At 40.3% G+C, this 22014-nt stretch overlaps 1 protein-coding gene across 3 annotated transcripts; it reads right to left on the bottom strand.

Annotated features, from left to right (window-relative positions):
- drc1 (dynein regulatory complex subunit 1 homolog (Chlamydomonas)) lies at positions 1-15156 on the bottom strand. 3 transcript variants are annotated; one of them, XM_034076035.2, is made up of 16 exons: positions 14983-15156; positions 11843-11969; positions 5748-5875; positions 5370-5553; positions 4418-4555; positions 3846-3932; positions 3641-3763; positions 3400-3515; positions 3038-3172; positions 2571-2943; positions 1921-2010; positions 1757-1840; positions 1512-1654; positions 775-924; positions 393-489; positions 1-67 (listed from the first exon to the last, which is right to left on the bottom strand). In XM_034076035.2, the coding sequence occupies exons 1-16, from the start codon at positions 15057-15059 to the stop codon at positions 44-46; spliced, it is 2076 nt and encodes a 691-aa protein (XP_033931926.1). In that variant the 5' UTR covers positions 15060-15156; the 3' UTR covers positions 1-43. The 3 variants fall into 3 exon arrangements, with proteins under 3 accessions (XP_033931926.1, XP_033931924.1, XP_033931925.1); XM_034076033.2 differs by having other exon boundaries at positions 1512-1840; XM_034076034.2 differs by having other exon boundaries at positions 1512-1840; positions 5748-5872.
- Between the last annotated feature and the right edge of the window lie 6858 nt (positions 15157-22014).

Here is a 22014-nt window from a genome sequence, read left to right as displayed (position 1 = left end):
TGCAAACACAACGTGATTTAATTTAGTCCAATTTGAGTTTGGATTACATCTCCAGATCAGTGCTGACCTATCAGAGAAGAAAAGAAGACAGATGGAGAATGTAAGAAAAGAAGAATATTAATTCCGGCCCTATCTCATAAAAAAATGTGATTATTTACATGTTTAGCGTTTATTTCTACACGTTAGATTTGCCAAAACCAAAGACATGTCATTCTCTACTCATTTGTGAAAAGAAAAGCAGAACATCTACATTTACATTTTAGTTTCAAAAAATAAAACAAATTCATATTAAAACTGTACATTTCCTGTCAAAAGAAATTACATGGAAGTACCTCAATAAAAACTCTAATTGAATATCTGGGTAATAAAAGTGTGATAGATAAAAACATTACTTTGAGAGTCTGCTGCAGCAACATCCTCAGCTCTCTGTTCTGCTGCTGCAGACTCTCAGTCTCAGGGACGAGCGCCGAGATGTCCGCCAGCACCGCCCTGCAAACACACACAGAAACAACAAGTTACAGTTCAGATGGATGCTCGCTGTGTGTGTGTGTGTGTGTGTGTGTGTGTGTGTGTGTGTGTGTGTGTGTGTGTGTGTGTGTGTGTGTGTGTGTGTGTGTGTGTGTGTGTGTGTGTATGTGTGTGTGTGTGTGTGTGTGTGTGTGTGTGTGTGTGTGTGTGTGTGTGTGTGTGTGTGTGTGTGTGTGTGTGTGTGTGTGTGTGTGTGTGTGTGTGTGTGTGTGTGTGTGTGTGTGTGAGAGAGAGGTTGTTACTCACTGGTACTGCCTCAGTTTGTGCTCCGCTGTGTCCCAGAGTCTCAGTTGATCCTCACAGATTACACTTCCCATACTCTGCCAGTAGGCTTCGTCCTCTGAAGAATCCCGCGCCGCTTCATAAACACTGTGATGCTGACGGGCCGAGCTCTCCCTAGGACCGCACAGGAACACTTCACATATTCACTGAGGAAGACTGATGTAGCTCATCATCTCATGTGCATATCTGACAGAAAGTCCTATTACTGGTTCAACCCATGTTTGGCTTTTTTATGATGTGATTAAACACCTTCTCCTGTCTCACGGTAACCATGACTGTGCGACCTCGTATTGAGTTACATTGGCAAACAAGTGGCATTCTGTGAACATACATTTAAATGGGTAAAATGTTGAAATATTGAGGTAATTTAAAACTATAATATTACAAAATAAATTCTAGCAGTTTTAGGAAAATCTATTTTTTTGTATTATTAATATTTGTTTTAAATGTTATATTTTATGCATCAAAAATAATGTTCCTTATCATGGACATATCTCAAACTTCTTACTCAAAATTCCCCGTAGATTTGGTATGCAGAAATTAGTTACATTTCTGTGGGAACAACAGTGCCGTTCTACAAACTAATCTGCATTTAAAAAGGGTAATAATTCCTAAAATGAAGTCATCATTTCATTCATTCCTTCAGAGAAACCTTTTGAAACTGAGCAACAAGGGTTAAATGAGTGTAAATGTGTTCTTACCTGGACCTCATGTGCTGCCGGAGGAAACTTTTTAGAGCAGGCACAACGTCATACGGATCGAGGTCAGAGGTCAGATGAGTCGTAGGCTCGGTCTCCTCTTCCTCTGCCTTGTTATTAGATTCCCCCGACCTATCACAAACATCCTGCAGGCAGAGAAGAATCGTCAGTAAATACAGAAATGGTCTAATTACAATCCTCATTAAGAGCATCCATCCACTAAACTCTTCATCCCTGTCCCTCCTCACCTCAGTCTGCTCCCTCTGCTGATGTCTGTACTTTAATAAGAAAGCAGCCAACTTGGGAATATCCTTCTCTTCAATGCCAAGACACTAGAAGAGAAAATAACATGTCTTTTGATCAGTATTTGCTCCGTACAGTCCAACAGATTCATGACATCAGATGAACTCACAGAGAGGAGAGAGCCCAGCTTCACCACGGTCTGCCCCTCCTTCCCTAGGGGTATCAGCAGCTTCAGGAGTGTATCCTCCATCAGGAAGCTCTGAGGCAGAAGGAAGGGGACATTGTGGTCGAAGATACTTGTCAGATAATGTCATAGACAAATAAATTGAACGATTATAGCAACCAAAACTTTTTTAAAACACTCCTATTTGCCACTGAAAAATTGTAAACCTAACCTTCAATTCGTTCAAAACTTTGAAAACACGTGTGTGCTCTCTTGCTGAGAGTTTGATGAGAAGATCGATACCACTTTGTAATATCAGTATGATAAATAAGCATTACTGTCCCCTAAAAATAGGATAGGTTTGGTTTATTCGAAAAATGATGGTTAGGATTAAAATAAGTAAAACAGCGGACAGCCCAAGTCCGCAAACATTTCCCAAATTGGGATTAATAAAGTACTTTAAGTATCTCAGTGTATATGTGTTTTGCTCAAAGCGTGGCTGAAATATCGAGCTTCAGCTTAGGGTGATCAGAGATAAATAAAGCATTGAAGATTAGTTTTAGATATCATGGTTATTACTGTTCGTAAAGATATAAATATAGTTGTGAATGTACAAACGTCTTCCTGTATCAAACATAAATGAACTTGTCTCTCACCGCCTTGTCACACAGCAGCTCCATCACTCTCTTCAGTGTCTCCATGGGCAGCTTCTCTTCCTCTTCCTCTGCTCCGCTCTCGCTCTGCACCGCGCTCCCTTCAGCCTCTATCTCCTTCCTCACTGAGGGGTCCATCATCCTCTGACTGTCCTGTGAATCCTGTCCAGTGTGGAGCAGCTGAGGGACCCTCTGGGGCTGGATGGGACCACAGAGCTCCATGAACCCCATGACGGGTCGCTCCCAGGCCACCCCAAGGTGCTGCTTGCAGATCTGCGAGTCGATGTCCAAAGCCCTCTCCACTAGCTGCTTCACCTCGGCATCAATCATTAGCCACATCTCCTCGAACTTTCTGCCATCAGCGACTGCAAAGTGCCTGGGTGAAGAGAAGGAGGGAACAGAAGAAGAAGACATGTTCAGCAGTACAGCATGTCTGTTTTACTCTCAGTTGATGGGATGTTATGACTCACTTCAGTTGCTTCTGTATGCACTCATACTGCTTTATTTTGCGTTCGTAGTCCTCGGACAAATACCGGCTCTTCTTTGTGAACTCATCTCTCTGACTTTTATACTTATCGCTGAGGTTTGCCATCAGTTTCTTCATCCTGAAACGCAAAGACAGCCAGAGGAAACAGAGAGTGAATTAAATAGAATTATGGGTGTGGTGTGATGTGGTGTGGTGTGGTGTGGTGTGTGTGTGTGTGTGTGTGTGTGTGTGTGTGTGTGTGTGTGTGTGTGTGTGTGTGTGTGTGTGTGTGTGTGTGTGTGTGTGTGTGTGTGTGTGTGTGTGTGTGTGTGTGTGTGTGTGTGTGTGTGTGTGTGTGTGTGTTACCCGCTGAGCCTAGTCTTTATATTAGTCAGGCTGAACTTGCTTTCTGCTATCTCATGCCGTGTATGCGTTTTTGTAAACTTTGCAATCCTTAGTTGTTTACTCTCTCTTTCCAGAACCTGCAGACACAAGAATGGAACAAGGAAAAATGTTGGGTTCATCTAGAGCACATTTTTTTTATAAATAAAGTCCATAGCACAAAAGGCTTGATTCATGTCATTCGCATCTTAATATGTGTGCACACCTGAAAGCGTGCATGTTGTTTTGTCTGGATGATGTTGTGCTTTCTCCATGTGTCAATCATCATGTTGTGAATGATGTTTTCATACTCCTCCACTTTCACAGTCCTCTCCGTCAGCCTCTTCAACTAGAAATAGTTTAGATATCATTAGATACAGAGTTAATATAGGATGTGAATTAAAATTAAAGAAGACTGAATGTTTTCTGACCTCTTCCTCCCAAAGACCCTTCATGTGTTGATCCCACTCGAACTTGTCTTTTGTGAGTAAGATTTCACTTTCCTGTGTATAAACTCTCTTCAATTCAACAACACAAGTACAACCGTTAGTAGGAATCACAACAGAAAGGCTTAAAAGGATGTCTGCATTCATGCTAGCAGCACCGCAATGCATGGAGCTAACTGCTAACTTTAGCGTCACATGCTCACATTGATAACGCTAACTAGATGATGTTCTGCCATCTTAATTCTGCATGTTGGTATGGGAAATCGGTTTTGCAGGAACTTGGTCATACGACAATATCTTTCAGATGTTTAGCTTATGAGGATGTTAAATGGAAAGTCAATAGTATGAGCACATCCTGATGAGGAGAAGCATGTGTGTAGGCTATGCTACCACATGTCATTGCCATGTATCCAAGAGCTGTTAGACATTTTACTCAATATCAGAAATGTGAACGCCGGGGGTGGGGGGGGGGGTTGTATCAATTGCATACTGATGTAATAAATCACACACATATCATTATTTAAAGACGCTTGTTGACCCAGACTAGGTCCTTCTACCTCTATCTGGGTCAGCTCCTCCCTGTAGGCCTTTATCAGGGTTTTGATCTGGTCCTCCATCCTCTCCATCATCAGGTCCAGCTCCTCGGTCTGCTTCCTCAAGTCCTTCACAAAGCGATCATCTCCAACTTTCAGCTCCTGAACACACAAAAAGTGATTGAATGTAGACAGAGAGACAGACGGACACACAGACAGACGGACGAACGGACGGACAGACAGACAGACAGAAAGACAGACGAACAGACAGACGGACGGACAGACGGACAGACAGACAGACAGACGGACAGACAGACAGACGGACAGACGGACAGACAGACACACAGACGGACAGACAGACAGACAGACGGACAGACAGACGGACAGACAGACGAACGGACGGACGGACAGACAGACGACAGACAGACAGACGGACAGACAGACGGACAGACGGACAGACAGACAGACACACAGACAGAAAGACAGACGGACAGACGGACAGACAGACGGACAGAGGGACAGACGGACGGACGGACAGACAGACATACGGACGGACAGACGGACGGACAGACAGACGGATAGACGGATAGACGGACAGACAGACGGACGGACAGACAGACAGACGGACAGACGGACGGACAGACAGACAGAGGGACAGACGGACGGACAGACAGACGTACGGACAGACGGACGGACAGACGGACGGACAGACGGACGGACAGACAGACAGATAGACGGACAGACAGACGGACGGACAAACAGACAGACGGACAGACAGACGGACAGACAGACGGACGGACAGACAGATAGACGGACAGATAGATGGACAGACAGACGGACAGACAGACGGACGGACGGACAGACGGACAGACAGACGGACAGACAGGCAGACGGACAGACAGGCAGACGGACAGACGGACAGACAGGCAGACAGACAGACGGACAGACAGACAGACAGACAGATGGATGGATTTACCTGTTGCAGGTCATTTATGAGTTTTTTCTTGTCTTCAATGATAGCATCACATAACTGCTGCTGGTTGTTCAGGGCCTCGTGAAGCTCCTGAGGGATCGCTCTCTGCGTAGATAAAGACCACCCTCTAGTGATCTCCTCGAATATTTCCTGGCTGGATTTCAAGTCCTTCTCAAGTCGCTCCAATCTGGACCAAGAAAGACAAACATGGTGGCAAACAAGAGGAAAGTAAGACAAAAGGATAACATTGTAGGAGGAATGTAAAAAGTTAAATTGCCCTTTTTATTTTTTAAAGTATGTATTCATTGAGGGAGGAGTGATGTCAGGACATAGGTAATGTAGTGGTTAAAGAGGTAATGATGTATAAAATACAGAAACTACCTTAGTCTGCGAGCTTCCTCCAGCTCTGCCTGTCGCAGCGACTCTTTGGCGTCAGCTGCAGTTTGGATGTTGGTCACTAACGTCGTCAAATCTCTGTTCAGGTTGATCACCCTCTGAGGAAGGATCTGCTATCATAAGAGAGGACAGCGTCAAGAAATTGTACTCGAGTAAAATAGAAGCTCACTAAGATAACAATAGATAACCAGTAGCTATATTGGACTGATCCATAACTTCTAACCTCTTGCCCTTTTCGGTGGTCATGGAAAGTGCGGTGGTATGTCATGAATCAACAAAATTGCATATATGGTAAGTGAAGTGTGGGCTGATTTGTGATTTCCTCCTCAAGGTAGAGCTGGATTATAGCCTTTTATAATATCTTAAAAATAATGTCTTATGTGTACTTACTATTATTACAGGGATTGAAAATCACCTCTAATGTTAAATGTAAATTAAAGGTACACCAAAAACGTTTCTTTTTTTTGTAAGACAATTCGAAAAGGTGGCAAAGAGACAAGGCCGGATTAACCATATGGGTAACCTGGGCAAGTGCCCAGGGGTCCTTGAGCAAAGAGGGCATAACCTCACTCATCATACATTATTTTAAATGACACTCACTCTTTGCCATAAATAATACAGCTTTTCTATAGGGTCAAATTAATATATTTTCTAAACCGTCTCTGTACTGTAGGTCTCACTATGTATGCGCTCAACTTTATTACTATGCGGCGGTGGTGTATAGCCGAATCACAGCCCCACCCTTGAGCAACCACACAATTTCACTACATATTTTACTTTTGTAACTCTCAATGTTTGTGACTAATATAACTCCTTGTGTACTTGTACAGCCAGCCAGTCATATTTTGGCAGTGGGGTGCTGCTCTGAGGTTTCGAGTGATATTACCTAGGTCTTCTTGAGCCATACACTGTCTTGAGTTCTTATCCATTGTATCTTTGTCTTGTGATTTTTGACTGAAAGGGCAAAAGGCTAGACCTACTTTGGTTGAACTATGTGGCTGCGTCCCTACTTTTGACAAATAGGTGTGCGATTTGACATGCCAGATTGACTGAAAATTCTAAATATTGGTCATGTTCGTAGGATTGGGTAGGCGTGGTGTTACTTGTTGGTACGTCGGTTCGGGGGGGGGGGGGGGTGCTCAGTGCCCAGGGGCCCCTGGAGGTACTAATCCGGCCTTGCAAAGAGGGATGGTTATTGCAGCGAAGCATTGGACAATATCTTTACTTTAACAAAACTGTGTGTTTACATAACATTTTAGCTGGGGACAGGATACAGCTGGACAGAGTGGTGCTCACTGCTACCAGAATTATTGTATGATCTCCCACTCCAGGGGAATCTACACGGCTAGACTGTAGATTAGGGAACTTAAAGTCTTAAAGGACCACTCTCACCTGGTTTACAACTTAAATGTTCTTCCCTCTCACAAAAGACTTTGTTAGAGAATCAACTTGCAGGTTCCAGGCCAGCACATAATTATCCTGAAACGTACCTGCCTCCATTACTCTACAAACATAGGCAGGTAACTAGACAGGTTATTTAATTGTACAATATGTTTTTAATGCACTTTATCTAGGTGGTTTGGTGGTGCTGCTAATTTCCCTACAGGTTCTGGTGTTTTATCTTAGGTTCCCTATATGTTGGATTTAATTCATTGTTTTACGCTCTCATATGTATTTAATCGGTAAGGATATTATCTAAATGTTTTATGTTTTTTTTTTTAATTGTACTATAGGCTTCGGGAGTAAGTGGCTTTACTCGTTTGGTCTGTCTGGGTTTAAGTGAGCTAATTGAAACAAATTCCAACCAATCATGTTGATTTGTCAATAAAGTAATGAATCCTGAATAAACGAAAAGGTGATTTTTGATTGGTACATTGATAAAAATAAATGACTGTGGATGTAGAGGACATGAACATTCCGGGGGGCCAGAGCGGGCGACGTTGAGGCGCATCTTAAACTGCTGGCTAAAGATAAACGTAAATACAGTAGGATTGTTATTCACGTCGGTGGTAATGATGTTCGTTTACGCCAATCAGAATGCACAAAACTTAATGTGGAGTCGGTGTGTAGTTATGCTAAAACAATGTCGGACACCGTAATCTTCTCTGGTCCCCTCCCCAATCTGATCAATGATGACATGTATAGCCGCATGTCATCATTTCAGCGCTGGTTGTCTTGGTGGTGCCCAGCAAACAATGTGGGCTTCGTAAATAATTGGACAGCCTTCTGGGGAAAACCTGGTCTGATTAAGAGAGACGGCATTCACCCTACTTTGAAAGGTGCAGATCTCATTTCGGCAAACATTTCAGGGCTTTGTGGACGTAATCCATGACAAACTGGAGTTGAGACCAGGAGGCAGAGTCGCAGTCTTACACGCTTCTCTGCGCTCTCTCCTAGGCAGTCACCCATAGGAATCCCGAACCCAATAAAATACCCAATATTAGCGGTGTGTGTGTCTGCCCAAGGACAATTTAATGTAAAACCTAATAGAGGTGTCATACATAATAACCTAATAAAAGTAAATGTAACAACTACTACAGTGCAACAAAACAGGAAGATTAAATGTGGTCTCTTAAACATAAGATCTCTAGCATCTAAAGCAATATTGGTAAATGATTTAATATCAGATTATAATATTGATATATGCTGTCTCACTGAAACTTGGTTGAGACATGAAGAATATGTCAGCATAAATGAGGCCACTCCACCCAGCCATGTCAACACTCATATTGCTCGAGGCACGGGCCGAGGAGGTGGAGTTGCAGCAATCTTTGACTCAAGTTTACTTATCAATACTAAACCAAAATGTAATTATACCTCTTTTGAAAGCCTCGTTTTTAGTCTTACGCATCCGACCTGGAAAACTTTGCAGCCAATCTTATTTGTTACAGTGTATCGTGCACCAGGTCCTTATTCAGAATTCTTATCAGAATTCTCTGAGTTTTTATCAACTTTGGTTCTTAAAACAGACAAAGTAATTATCGTAGGTGACTTTAATATTCATGTTGACGATGATAAAAATAGCCTTACTGTTGCATTTAACTCTATATTAGATTCTGTTGGTTTCTGTCAGAGTGTAAATAAACCAACCCACTGTTATAATCACACTCTCGACCTTGTTCTGACTTATGGTATTGAAATTGAGCAACTATTAGTCGAACCGCATAATCCTGCTTTATCCGACCATTTCTTAGTAACTTTTGAAGTACTGTTACTAGACTACAAAGCATTAGTCAAAAGCTCTTGCAGCAGAAACCTATCTGTTAGTGCTATAGCCACATTTAAGGAAGAGATTCAACCAATACTTAACTCGATAGCATGTCTGCATGTAGGGGAGGAAACTTATACAAAATGTACACCACCCCAAATTGATCATGTTGTTGATAGTGCTATAGATGCGCTGCGAATAAAATTAGATTATGTTGCTCCTTTGAAAAAGAAGAAAATAAAACAACATAGATTAGCTCCATGGCATAATGCCGAAACCCGCAAAATAAAGCAAAAGTCTAGACAACTTGAAAGGATATGGCGTTCCACTAAACTTGAAGAATCTCGTTTAATTTGGCATATTACTCTCAATGAATATAAGAAAGCACTGCGTAAAGCGAGAGCAGCCTACTACTCTTCATTAATAGATGAGAATAAGAATAATGCAAGATTTCTTTCAGCACTGTAGCCAGGCTGACAGAGAGCCACAGCTCGATTGAGCCTTCTATTCCCTTAGCACTCAGTAGTAATGATTTTATGTGCTTTTTTAACGATAAAATTGTTACTCTTAGAAACAAAATTAATGACCTCTTGCCTTCGACCAGTATAGTGTTATCAACAGCTCCCGGAATCGTAAGTTCTAATATTACACTAGATAGTAAACTAGAATGCTTTTCAGCCATTAACCTTGAACAATTACATTCAATGATTCTCTCTTCTAAACCATCAACGTGTATGTTAGACCCAATTCCAACTAAGCTGTTGAAGGAAGTTTTTCCATTAATTAGCACTTCTTTATTAAATATTATGAATATGTCTTTATTATCAGGCTATGTTCCACAATCATTCAAAGTAGCAGTGATAAAACCGCTTCTTAAAAAGCACAACCTCGATCCAGAGGTTTTAGCCAACTATAGACCTATTTCTAATCTTCCGTTCCTCTCAAAAATTCTTGAGAAAGCGGTCGCAAAACAGTTGTGTGATTACTTAAAAAACAATGATTTATTTGAAGATTTTCAGTCTGGCTTTAGAACACATCATAGCACAGAGACAGCTCTGGTTAAAGTCACAAATGATATTCTAATAGCCTCAGACAAGGGACTTGTCTCTATTCTTGTTTTGCTCGATCTCAGTGCTGCATTTGATACTATCGACCATGATATCCTATTGCAAAGACTAGAGCACTTAGTTGGCATACAGGGAACTGCTTTAGGCTGGTTTAGGTCGTATCTATCTGAACGCTCTCAGTTTGTACGTGTTAACGATGAATCTTCCACGCAAACCAAAGTTAGCCATGGAGTGCCACAGGGCTCAGTGCTCGGACCTATTTTGTTCACATTATATATGCTTCCGTTAGGCAATATTATAAGGAATCATTCTGTAAACTTTCATTGTTATGCGGATGATACTCAACTATATTTATCAATCAAGCCTGATGAAATTAATCATCTAAATAAAATTCAAGACTGCCTTAAGGACTTAAAAACGTGGATGACCTTAAACTTTTTGATGTTAAACACGACCAAAACTGAAGTTATTGTACTTGGCCCGAAGAATCTACGAAACAAATTATCTAAAGACATACTAACTATGGATGGCATTAATTTGGCCTCCAGTGAGACTGTAAGGAATCTTGGTGTTATATTTGATCAGGATTTATCCTTTAACGCCCACATAAAATCAATTTCAAGGACCGCCTACTTCCATCTACGTAACATTGCAAAAATCAGGCATATCTTGCCTCAAAACGATGCAGAGAAACTAGTCCATGCATTTGTTACTTCTAGGCTGGATTATTGTAACTCTTTATTATCAGGGAGTACCAAGAAGTCAATCAAGTCGCTTCAGCTGATTCAAAATGCTGCGGCTCGTGTACTAACCAGAGTTAGGAAAAGGGACCACATTACTCCTGTTCTGGCTGCCTTACACTGGCTGCCTATAGAACACAGGATAGAATTTAAAATTCTTCTTCTCGCCTACAAAGCCCTTAATGGGCAGGCGCCATCTTACCTTAAAGAACTCATTATACCCTACTGTCCTACTAGGGCATTGCGTTCCAAGAATGCAGGGTTGTTGGTTGTTCCTAGAATCTTTAAAAGTACAATGGGAGCCAGAGCCTTTTCTTATCAAGCTCCACATTTGTGGAATCAGCTTCCAGTTTGTGTTCGGGCGGCAGACACCCTATCCGTTTTTAAGAGTGCGCTTAAGACCTTCCTTTTTGATAAAGCTTATAGTTAGGGCTGATTAGATTCAGCCCCTAGTTTTGCTGATATAGGCTTAGTTTGTCGGGGGACATCTTACTTCTTCCTTCTCTCTGTCTATACCCGTGTACACTCATGTTCCGATTAACCCAGCTTCCCCAAATGTCTTTCTTTTTGGTGTCTATATACGCTGGGATCCGGAGTCATGGATGATCCTGCGGTCCTGTGTCCTGGATCGCGAGCGCTGGATCTTGAGTCGTGGCTGTGGTCCTGGATCATAGGTCCTGGATGGATATCCTCGTGGATTCATCTTCCTATTATACACACATGCATTTCCAAACATTTGGACTACCTATGTTGCAAATGTATTATCTTTTCAATTTACACACGGCATCTATTGCACGTCTGTCCGTCCTGGGAGAGGGATCCCTCCTCTGTTGCTCTCCCTGAGGTTTCTCCCATTTTTCCCTTTAAACTGGGTTTTCTTTGGAAGTTTTTCCTTGTACGATGTGAGGGTCTAAGGACAGAGGGTGTCGTATTGTCATACTGATATTCTGTACACACTGTGAAGACCACTGAGACAAATGTAACATTTGTGATATTGGGCTATATAAATAAACATTGATTGATTGATTGATTGATGAACACTGAAGGGTTGGACACTCAACAAACCTTTTCACTTCCCTCCTCCTCCTCTTCCTCCTCCTCCTCCTCCTCATCCACCTCTTGATGCTGGATCTCATAGGGCTCCTCATCGACCTTCATATCAGGGTCTTCTTCATCCTCCTGTGTGGAGGCCCTGTAAATGTACAGTAAGCAGTTGGATTCAGACTAAAACTAAGGACGATGAAACATAGATTTAGACTAGAATATTTTTACTCATTTGTAATCAGGCTACCCTGCTATCCTTTGTATATTGGTTCAGGGACTCATTACAAATATAAGGATAGAAAAAATAAGACCTAAGAAGTTAGTTTTACATTGGATATTCAACAGACTGTCTGAGTCAGAGGACGGTAGCTCATGTCTGAGCCCTCACACTTTACCACTCTCATTCTCACTTATGGACCATCCATTTTTTTATGATTGATATGAATTGATTGAGCATAAATATTTGAATATAAGTTAATAGAATTATCTTTTAATAGAACTTAATTTCTGTTTATTTCAACAGCTTCCATGTCAAGTGACACAAAATCAATGCAGATTTATAATGGACATGCATGGAATATTTATTTGTTAATGAATTATATAGTCTACCTTCTACTTGTTATAAACATTTTAATGAAAAAACAGTCGTTTTTCAATTGGAAACTCATTCATTTTTTTGTAGCTTCCATGTCATGTGACCCATTGACTCCAAATAATGCAGCATTGTTATTATTAATGCATTTATCTTTCTTATTATAGTCTACTTCGTTGAAAAATAAAGGTTTCCTGTAGCCTAGACCAGTGGTTCCCAAACGGTGTGCCGCGGCACACTGGTGTGCCGTGAGGCAAGTCCGGGTGTGCCGTGGGATTTTGTGACAACCATACGTTATTATTGCAATATACAACTACACAAAAATAATTATTTTTGTATTTACTATATCAGTACTTTGTAGGTTTATATGTACGTAATCTGCGCGATTTGCGCGTCCACATCTCCACGTGCAGTGCTGCATACACATGGCGGAGTCAGCGATAACACTCGAGGGGTGGAGGTATGCCCATTATTTTGAGTTCGTCCGAAGAATAGACAGGAATGTGACGGTGAGGTGCAAACTGTGTCCAGGCCAGCTGTTATCCACTGCTGTGAACACCACGTCAAACCTCAACAAGCACCTGCAAAGAACACATGCTAAGGTGGAGCTACCGCACACGCTATTTGTTGTTTGTTTATATCAGTCTGTTCTTCTTCTCTGTCTTCCGGTTGTTGCCTGTTTTAAATGACGAATACACACTACCGCTGCCTGTTGGTAAGGAGAGTTATTGCCACTCACGCATGCGCGTACGTGCTCGGCTGAAGTCTTTGCGGTGTCTGGTTCCAGTGCAACACATGGCCAACACGCAGGAGAACACGCCGACGCAACAGAGTGAGCAGAGGTAGACTGCGCAAAAATATACAGATAGCAGGAGACAGAGAACAGCCACGGTCAGATAGGAACACATTCAGGATCTGGATCAGTCTTATGTGACAATGGAAACTGAACTAAAGAGAACATTGGAAACTTTAGCAGTCTGCGTGATCTGCCTGCAGGGAGGGGCGGGCCGGCCCTGTGAGTAAAGTAACGAGTAAAGTAACGAGTTACTTTATGTAGAGAGTAACGAAGTAGTGTAATATATTACTTTTTTTTTTAGTAACGACCCCATCTCTGCTGAAATGTTACATTTATAATTTGTAGTTCAGGACCATGGACAATGCAGCTTCCTTGCATTGACAGTTCTCTGTGCTGAATTTCCTTTGTCTCATTTTTAATGTTGTGACCTGTCTGGTTTAAATGAGTGTGTTGCTGCTGTGATGAAGCCTAATTTGATAACGTTTCAAATTAATTTCTGAAATATTTCGTTAATAAATATTTCATGAGTAATATAGTTGTCTTTGTCACATTTTATTTGGCATTAGTAAATAATTATGCACATTTACAGATATTTTACATGATATGAGTGATAACACGTGTTATAAGGGCTATTTTGCACAATAGGTGTGCCTTGAGATTTGTACTTGTCCTTTGGTGTGCCTTGGGCACACCAAATGGACATACCATTGTATCTTATATGTAAGCAATAGCTCACGGCCTGAAGTGAGCTATTGCTTTTATAAAACGGTTACCAAGTGTGGCAATATGGGAAAAAAATACACACTCTAATTTAAATAGTTTTTATTCGTAAATAATGATGTTCAAAATAAAATAGTCCCTCCGTTGCCTTCTGCGCGAAACATAGTGCGACGTGGTTGCTATGCAACAACACTAACAGCTAGCGAACATATTAGACAGAGAGCGTTGATCCATTATTTGGCTATTTATTTACATTCATTTGTATGTTGCCGTTTATTGTGCAGCCACTGAAAACTTGTCCAGCATCAGTAGCATGGCTTACGTGGTTAATTGTTGAGGTTGTTCTAGGCTGTTGCTTGGCGTGGTGAGAATATTGCTCCACTTTCTCCGGTCCCCGAGATTCGGCTTACAGTAGCTCTCGAGAGAGCTTTCGCACCTGTGGCCACTAACGGTCATAATTTCTCTGCTTTGTTTCAAGACCCGCATCAGAAAGCTTTTGAATGGTGCTACTTTTTCAGTTGGTCTACCTGCTCTTCACGTAGCTCTGCATGTCGTCGTTTAGGTGCTTTTTTTTCTGGAGATAGGCACTGCTCAATCCACTCCTCCATAGTAAGACCCCCCCGGAGGTCGAAGTTAATCTTAAATGTTTCCATTTTATGCTTTGTAAGTTTGTTCCATAACGGAAGAAATGTAAATATATTTATAAAACTGACAAGTCAAATCAAGCAATCTGATTGGCCGATAGTGTTTTTTGCGGACCTCTTTGATTACAGATTTGAAAACATCGTTGCTTGCTTTAAAAGTAGCACAACTCATTATGTCAAACCTTGGAAAGTATCTAGATATCCCTGCCCTAATGCCAAAGGAACTGCCCACTGTATGTTTTGCCGTCTGATGTCTATGTCTGGACCGCTGCGTAAAAAGGAGGGTTTCTGCCCCGTTACTTCTCCGCTGCTTTCTTGTTCCAGTATGAAAAGCAAACTGCAGGCAGTTGACTTGTCGTTAGGTTTTCTAAAAGACTTTTCACTGTGACTGCCCAGTTTACACACTAACCCGCTCTTGGCCTCTTCATTCTCGAACATCTCAGACGGTTCATACGCCTCTTCTGGGTCCATATCACTGTCTTCCATGTCCACAGTATGTTGTGTGAAAGTCCTGACAGATATGTTGGTTTCTGTCCTGATGAAAAAGCAGCAGGTCTGTGGCGCCGCGGTCTGTTTGGTAACGTTGCCTTGGCGACAGAGCGACCAGAATAAAGAGTGCTACCTTCAAGTGTCCCTCGTAATATTGAAACCTCAAAAGCAAAACTGTTAGAACTTCAGAGACAGTCTATTAATTTGAGTACACATTTTATTCGTAAGTGTAAATATTTGAAAGCTAAACCTCATATGACCGGGTGGAAGAATGAACTAAAAGTTTTTGCAAAATCGCTCCAATACATGAATGATATTATTGGATTTATTTATGTTACGTAAAGTTATTTTTTTTGCTGTATGTTATTTGTTTTTTTGCACTGTATCAACACCAATTGAAATGTTTTACTGTTACAATGAGCCTTGATGGTTTGTAAAAATAATTGTCAATAAAAACAAATAATAATAAATAAAAAAGGTCTGTTAATTTGAAGAAAATAAAGTTGAAACTTCAAGGTCGTGCAAAAAAACGCTTTTATTAACAACAAAAACGACCAGTGTATATTTACATGGTATTCAGCATGTGATATATGTTGATAATATAATTAAAAAGTCATATTATAGTTTGTCGAAAAAGATCATAGTTGAAAATGTAGATATACAATAGAATTCTGTTTTCTCATGAAACATTTGTGACAGTTATACTTACAGTTTTGAGAATATTGATACATGTGTAGTTTAATTGGGCAGTTGTAGCAATGCAGAAAGTAAAATACTGATCGTTAATATGATATTTGGCATGTTACTGCCATCTATTGGTAGCATCCGGTTTCTAAACTTCTGACTGGTCATTGTAATTTATAAACATCACGAAAAAACTGTCTGCAAGGCATTAGTATGGTCTGTTTTCTTAACAAACAAAAAAAACGTTCTAGACAGTTATTTGACACTATCACTTTATTGGAAATATTCTATGATTGTCATTAAGGAAACAAAAATGGGAAGGCATATTAACACAAGCATTTTTACAGGAGTAGTACATGACATCTACAGTCAGTTGAAGTATTTTCTTAAAACTGATGTAACATTATCACGTATAACATTATCAACTGAGGTCTGCCTATACTCTTAAGACATGAAGCAAGTTTAAAATACTAGGTCTTAAGTCACGCATGTATAATCATCAATAACCAGTGGCGACTGGTCATTAGGGGCAGGTGGGGCACAGCCCCACCTAGTGTCAGCAGAAAGTATTAAAATAATGATTACAACAAAATGCAAAAATAAATGAAAAAATATATAAAATATATTTTAAGATCATGTTTAATCATCTGATTCGTCTCATTGCTGTTTTAGTCTGTGTTCTTCTAATTAGTGTCTACAGTGTGTGCCTATTGAGCTGTTTAGAGCCATGTGAGACAAAACCTGATCCTGCCCCTCCCTCTGACTGTCTAAGTGAACGGTGACTGCAAAAACTACACTGCGCATGCTCAGAGTATTTTCCTATTTAATGTGTGTGGCAAAAAATAATGACCATAGGGGCAAAGTGCTGCCATCCCCACCATACGTCATCTCACATAATTCAGAGCTGATTGGCTGTGAGTACGTGTGCCGCGAAAAGTGTGGTGTGTGAAGAGGAGGAGAGAGAGCTGCAGTGAGGCGTCCTAAAACCCGGAAGTAAGCTGCGCATGGCTTCCCTCCACAAAAAAGCAACGAGATTTCTCCATAGGATTTTAGAAAATAGCTCAAAATAAGATCTGTGGGAAACGTAGCTGTTAGATAAATGTACGTTTTGTTCAGCCGGATAATATCCACATGTCTACCCTACTTTTATAATTTTCTAATCAAAAATCTATTGATTAGATTAGATTTATGATACACTTTTGAAACTACAAGAAGATAAGGAGGACTTTTACAAAAAAGTAATAGAGATTTTTGTCCAGAAGGATAGGCAAATTGACTTAATCTTCAAGTCAAGGTAAGACTGCAATTTTATTGAAAATGGGATCTTACTAAGAGAGAACAATTCAATATTTAAATGATAAAATTACATTTTTTGGGTATCCTTCTGTTGAACTGTCTGTTTAAAAGTAATTGAAGCATCAGACAAAAAAAGCTTTTGAAAATAATATTATATTTTGATTTAATATATTTGTAAACCTGAAGAGTCAGTGCCAGAGCCTCACCAGCCATGAACCTCTCTGCAGAAGCTTATATATAGACATCTAAGTTTGTTGTGCCCCACCACTTTTGTACATATAGAAACGCCACTGTCAACAACTATACTAAAAACAATATTCCAAGGGCAACAAACTGCCTGCAAAAGTCACGATAGCTTATCTAGAAATAGAATCAGAATCCCTTTATTTGTCCCACAGAGGGAACATGTATTATGTACATGTATTAAAGAGAGAGGTAAGCACCACGTTAAAAAAAGAACATCACAATTACAATTACAAACCAACAGGTGCATTAAAGGTCTACATGGTACTCGGGTAATAAATATGAATTTGCTTGCAAAAAAATTGTCAATATTTGCATTAAACAGTCAACATTTATACATGTAATATTCACTAAAAGAATCAGGCACAGTGACTTGATCATGAGACGGACCGTGGTTGTAATATTCAAAGAAACCAGGAGGTGGCGGTACTGTCTTGTGATCCAAACTCAACTCAGGTTCCACAAACTACTATCCCCCAAACCTTTTATGTTTGACAAGATGTTTCAAACACATGCAGATTTCACTGCCATGTCTCAAGAACAGATATCCTGTCACGCACATGCACAACATCCACACTTTGTAAGCCACACACACTCTTCACACACATGATTAATGTCTTCTCAAGCTGATGGCAAGATGGGCACTCTCCGGTCGTCCACACAAACAAACCCACACATGGGTCAGATGTTCCTGCCCTGTGAAGTGCCCCCCTACCCCTCACCCCCCGGGCACCTCGCCGCTCCTTTGGCCTCAAGTGGCCTCAGTTGCTGCTGAGCCACAAGGGATGTAAGTCAGCCAGCAAAGGTTTCTGACATCTGATCCAGCATCTGTGATGTCACCAACAGCTGACTTGTCATAAGACCTTTGTGAAAGGGGGGGAAGTAAGGGATGAATGAGGAGAAGGCCTTATTTTCAACAGACCCTTAGCTGGAACTCTGAGTGCTTTTGCATCAACTGCTGAGATTACAAACTGAATGACTGCCATTAGAGAGTGATTCTATAATCTATTATAATACCATAAGCTAGGGATTGACAGACTTTGACCCCACTCGCAGGTGTATAATAAGCCCCATTCACTCTGCATATGCTCTGTGAGAGAGGGTGCATGTGTGTGTGTCTGCTAATTCCTACCCCCAGGGGCATATGTTTACTCCTTCTTCAACAAAGCATCATATTCATTGCACAGGGGTTGAGAGGTGCATAATCTAAGCCTGACCTTCAGCCAGTTAACTAACTGACAGCTTATAGTGGTGGTGGGGAGGGCTTGCGTAACAACGTAAATCCTGACTAACAGTTTCTTAATATTGCACTAACGAAGGAGAGATTCAATGCTTTGTATCATGGGATGCACTGAGGAGAATGAAGCAGAGTGGAGGAAAGCAGAGAATACAGAGGCATTTAGTCTAGAGGAGGCTGTGACCTTGTCAAAGAACAAAAAACAGTCATTTGACAAAAAATAGATTTAATAAATCGAAGAGGAAAGGCCAGATTCAGAAACAACACAAAGAGCATCCTCTTCTTTCAAATCTGAAATGTGTGCTGGCCTTGTCTCAAGGTAACCTGGCAAAGAGAAGTACTGTATGTGTTTGCCATCTGCTGGAGCATCTTTTTTGCAAACAGCCATACAGTTTATTTTCCATCGTAACCATGTTGGCTGTAAATGTTAAGCTGCACGATTTGTACCTTTTAAATGAGGAGAAAGAGTGAGGGACACTGACGAACACATTATGCAGAAGAAGAGGATATTACAGGAAACAATAATAACATGTATCATGTGTTCATTATGTTGTAAATGAAATAAACTCAAGGGTCTTTGTTGCCAGTCTCTTATTGTTTTTTCATTCTTATAAGACAGGGTCTTTGGGTTTGGGTTTGGGTCATCATTTATCCACTCAACAATCCTCAGTTCAGCCGTCATGCTTCAACATGTTATATATTACATTTAGAAGATGCTTTTATCCAAAGCGACTTACAATAAGTGCATTCGACCAAGAAGATACAAACTTGAAGAAAACAGAATCATATAAGTACAATCAGGTTTCATAGAGCTACTCAACTGGCTTTAGATAAGATATATATCCTTTATCTTTACCTGGTTAAATAAAGGATATATACAACATGCCTGCTTTATTCCTCCTCCTCCTCCTCCTCCTCCTCCTCCTCCTCCTCCTCCTCCTCCTCCTCCTCCTCCTCCTCCTCCTCCTCCTCCTCCTCCTCCTCCTCCTCAACAATGCGTTCACACATTACCGAGAGCAAGAGAAAGGATGAAGAGTTGCACAATTTAAAGCCTGGATTTATCAAAATGAGAGCAATCAAGCGATGTGTTTTGCAATTTGGTAAAAAAGTGTGTCAAATAATGAATCATTAGGTACAAAATACAAAGATTTTAACTAAAATTTGATTAATCTGAGAATTTCTTAGTAGATGATTCCTTATTAGAAAATATAATGAATAAAAAGCTACATTTATTAAAACTGTAATATAGATTTGTACAAGTCTGTAAGATAAAATAAAGTGTGCATTTACATCCAAATCACAGTGGCTATATGCATCCCTGAGCACTGATGTCCTAGAGGCTATATTGTTGTAATTCGGACTATTGCATACAAATGACAGGCTCTTTTCAGAATCAGAATTAAAGATTCAAATCTATAAATCAACCATATTGAATTGATATGAATTAACGTCCAGAATCCTTTACTTTGTGAGTGTGTACAAACCTTAGTATCTAAAAGTCAATATGTATTCTGTTTTTGATCTTATCCTTATCTTACAAAAACCTCAGCATGCAGGCAGTCCAGATCAGGATGTGAGTCAGTTTACATAAATCGAATTAATTTCTTCCGTATAAACTGTAACACTTAGAGATTTATTATTCTCACAGTCATTGTTTCTTATCAAAGCTCTTTGTGGGTGGATTAGGTGTACAATAATTATGCAGGCATTAGGCCGTGATTACTGGTGGATTTTGTTTTGTTTTTTGCCAGAGTTCAGTCAGTTTAGTGAAAGGGTAAAACAGCTGCTTTGCATTGTATCATAAACTGTGGCCAAGAAAAAAAGCACAATTCTTAAGCACTTGAAAAGAAACATGTTCTTCTCACTAAAAGACCCTTGTCTCTCTTTTACACAGTGACAAAAAGAAGACTCCAAGCCTGATCTTATAACGAAAGCTGCACCCCTCTGTCTCTAAAGATGGAGTATGAAGGAAAAAGATAAGGACATTAAGCTGGTTAGAACGCAAACATCCAGAGATATACTGTCATTTTGTGACATGTGAGGCTAACAATTCAATGGATGAGAGATCAAAATCCAGAGTACGACTAAAACATTCTCATTAGGCACTTCACGTCGCCAACCTGTTGCTCATTGTTGCAGTCGGCAGGAGAACATTTAAAGAAATGCATGGGTTGAAATGTGTTCATTTGTTTCATAGGACTAAATGATCTGCATACACGTCAGTCAGCTGCCTGTCCGCTAATGCCATACTGTGAGCCAAAGCCATTCTTCATTAGGAGTGATGAGAGGTTAATACATGGATCTAAGTGAGAGTCACAGTTTGAAGGTACCTGAAATCTACATGATACTCTATACTTCTGCAGAGGGAAAATGTGTACTCTTTTTCTATTTATCATCTCACACATAAAAGTGTATAATATTTGTACTTGTTGGATATTGACACTTTTACTAATAAAGTATCTTAATACTTTCTCCAGCACTTACCTGTAGTGAAGTATTCAAAATGAAAAAGTACTTGTTTTTAAGGTGTTTGTGTCATTTCTGCTCTCCACAAAAACAATAAATTGCCCTGTTAAAGCTGCTAAACGTCCATATGAAAATGGTCAGTAATTGCTCAATCTTAATCTGAATAAACAAATATTCCTTATTTCTAACCATTAACTTGTAGTCAAAATATGTCTCCCACATCTGTATTAAAGTGTCCACATCAGTGGAACACTTCACATAACCAAACAAAGACCAATCTAATATAATGTTGGTCACAAACTAACTGGTGTTGGGGATCAAATAATCTGCACCTACATTATTACATCTCTGTTTAGGCCTGTGCATCTGTAATGATAATCCAATAATACAGTAGCCTAATAATGCAGACTGAATGGCGCCATTCCCAATAAGAATTATTTACATTTTTTAGGTTAACATGTTCACTCACTACATATGGACTCGCTCTTTTACTTATGGTATTTTTAGATGGTGACATTACTACTCTGACTGTAAATGACTGAATCACGGGGGGCTGCAGCTTTTCCATCCGATCTGCTGTTCACGTGGCGGGCTGCGCTCCATTTCTCCGGGAGGTTTTCCTGACTTTCAGCCCCGCTTAAGGTCCCGGTGAGCTCGAGGAAAGCAGCGAGGCTTATCGGGAATCAAAGCTGTCATTCTGGAGCTCCGGGCCCCTCAACAATTCACCAGAGGTAGGAGAAGTACTCAGATCTGGTACTTGAGTAAAAGTAGAAGTACCAGAGTGAAGGAATACTCTGTTACAGTAAAAGTCCTGCATTCCAAATGTAAAAGTAGAAAAGTATTAGCATTACAATATAGTTAAAGTACCAAAAGTGAAAGTACTTATTATGCAAATACGTCCATTTCCAAATAATATATATTGTATGTTTTGATCATAATTATTGATGCATTTAAGGGTTCATCAAAGTTATCTACTTTGAATTGCGTTGAATTGTGTTGAAAGGTGCTATATAAATAAACTTGCCT

Source organism: Pseudochaenichthys georgianus, chromosome 24, assembly GCF_902827115.2.
Source record: "Pseudochaenichthys georgianus chromosome 24, fPseGeo1.2, whole genome shotgun sequence".
NCBI classification, from domain to species: Eukaryota; Metazoa; Chordata; class Actinopteri; order Perciformes; family Channichthyidae; genus Pseudochaenichthys; species Pseudochaenichthys georgianus.
Note: the sequence above shows the minus strand (reverse complement) of the source record. Positions and strands in the feature narration are given on the sequence as shown.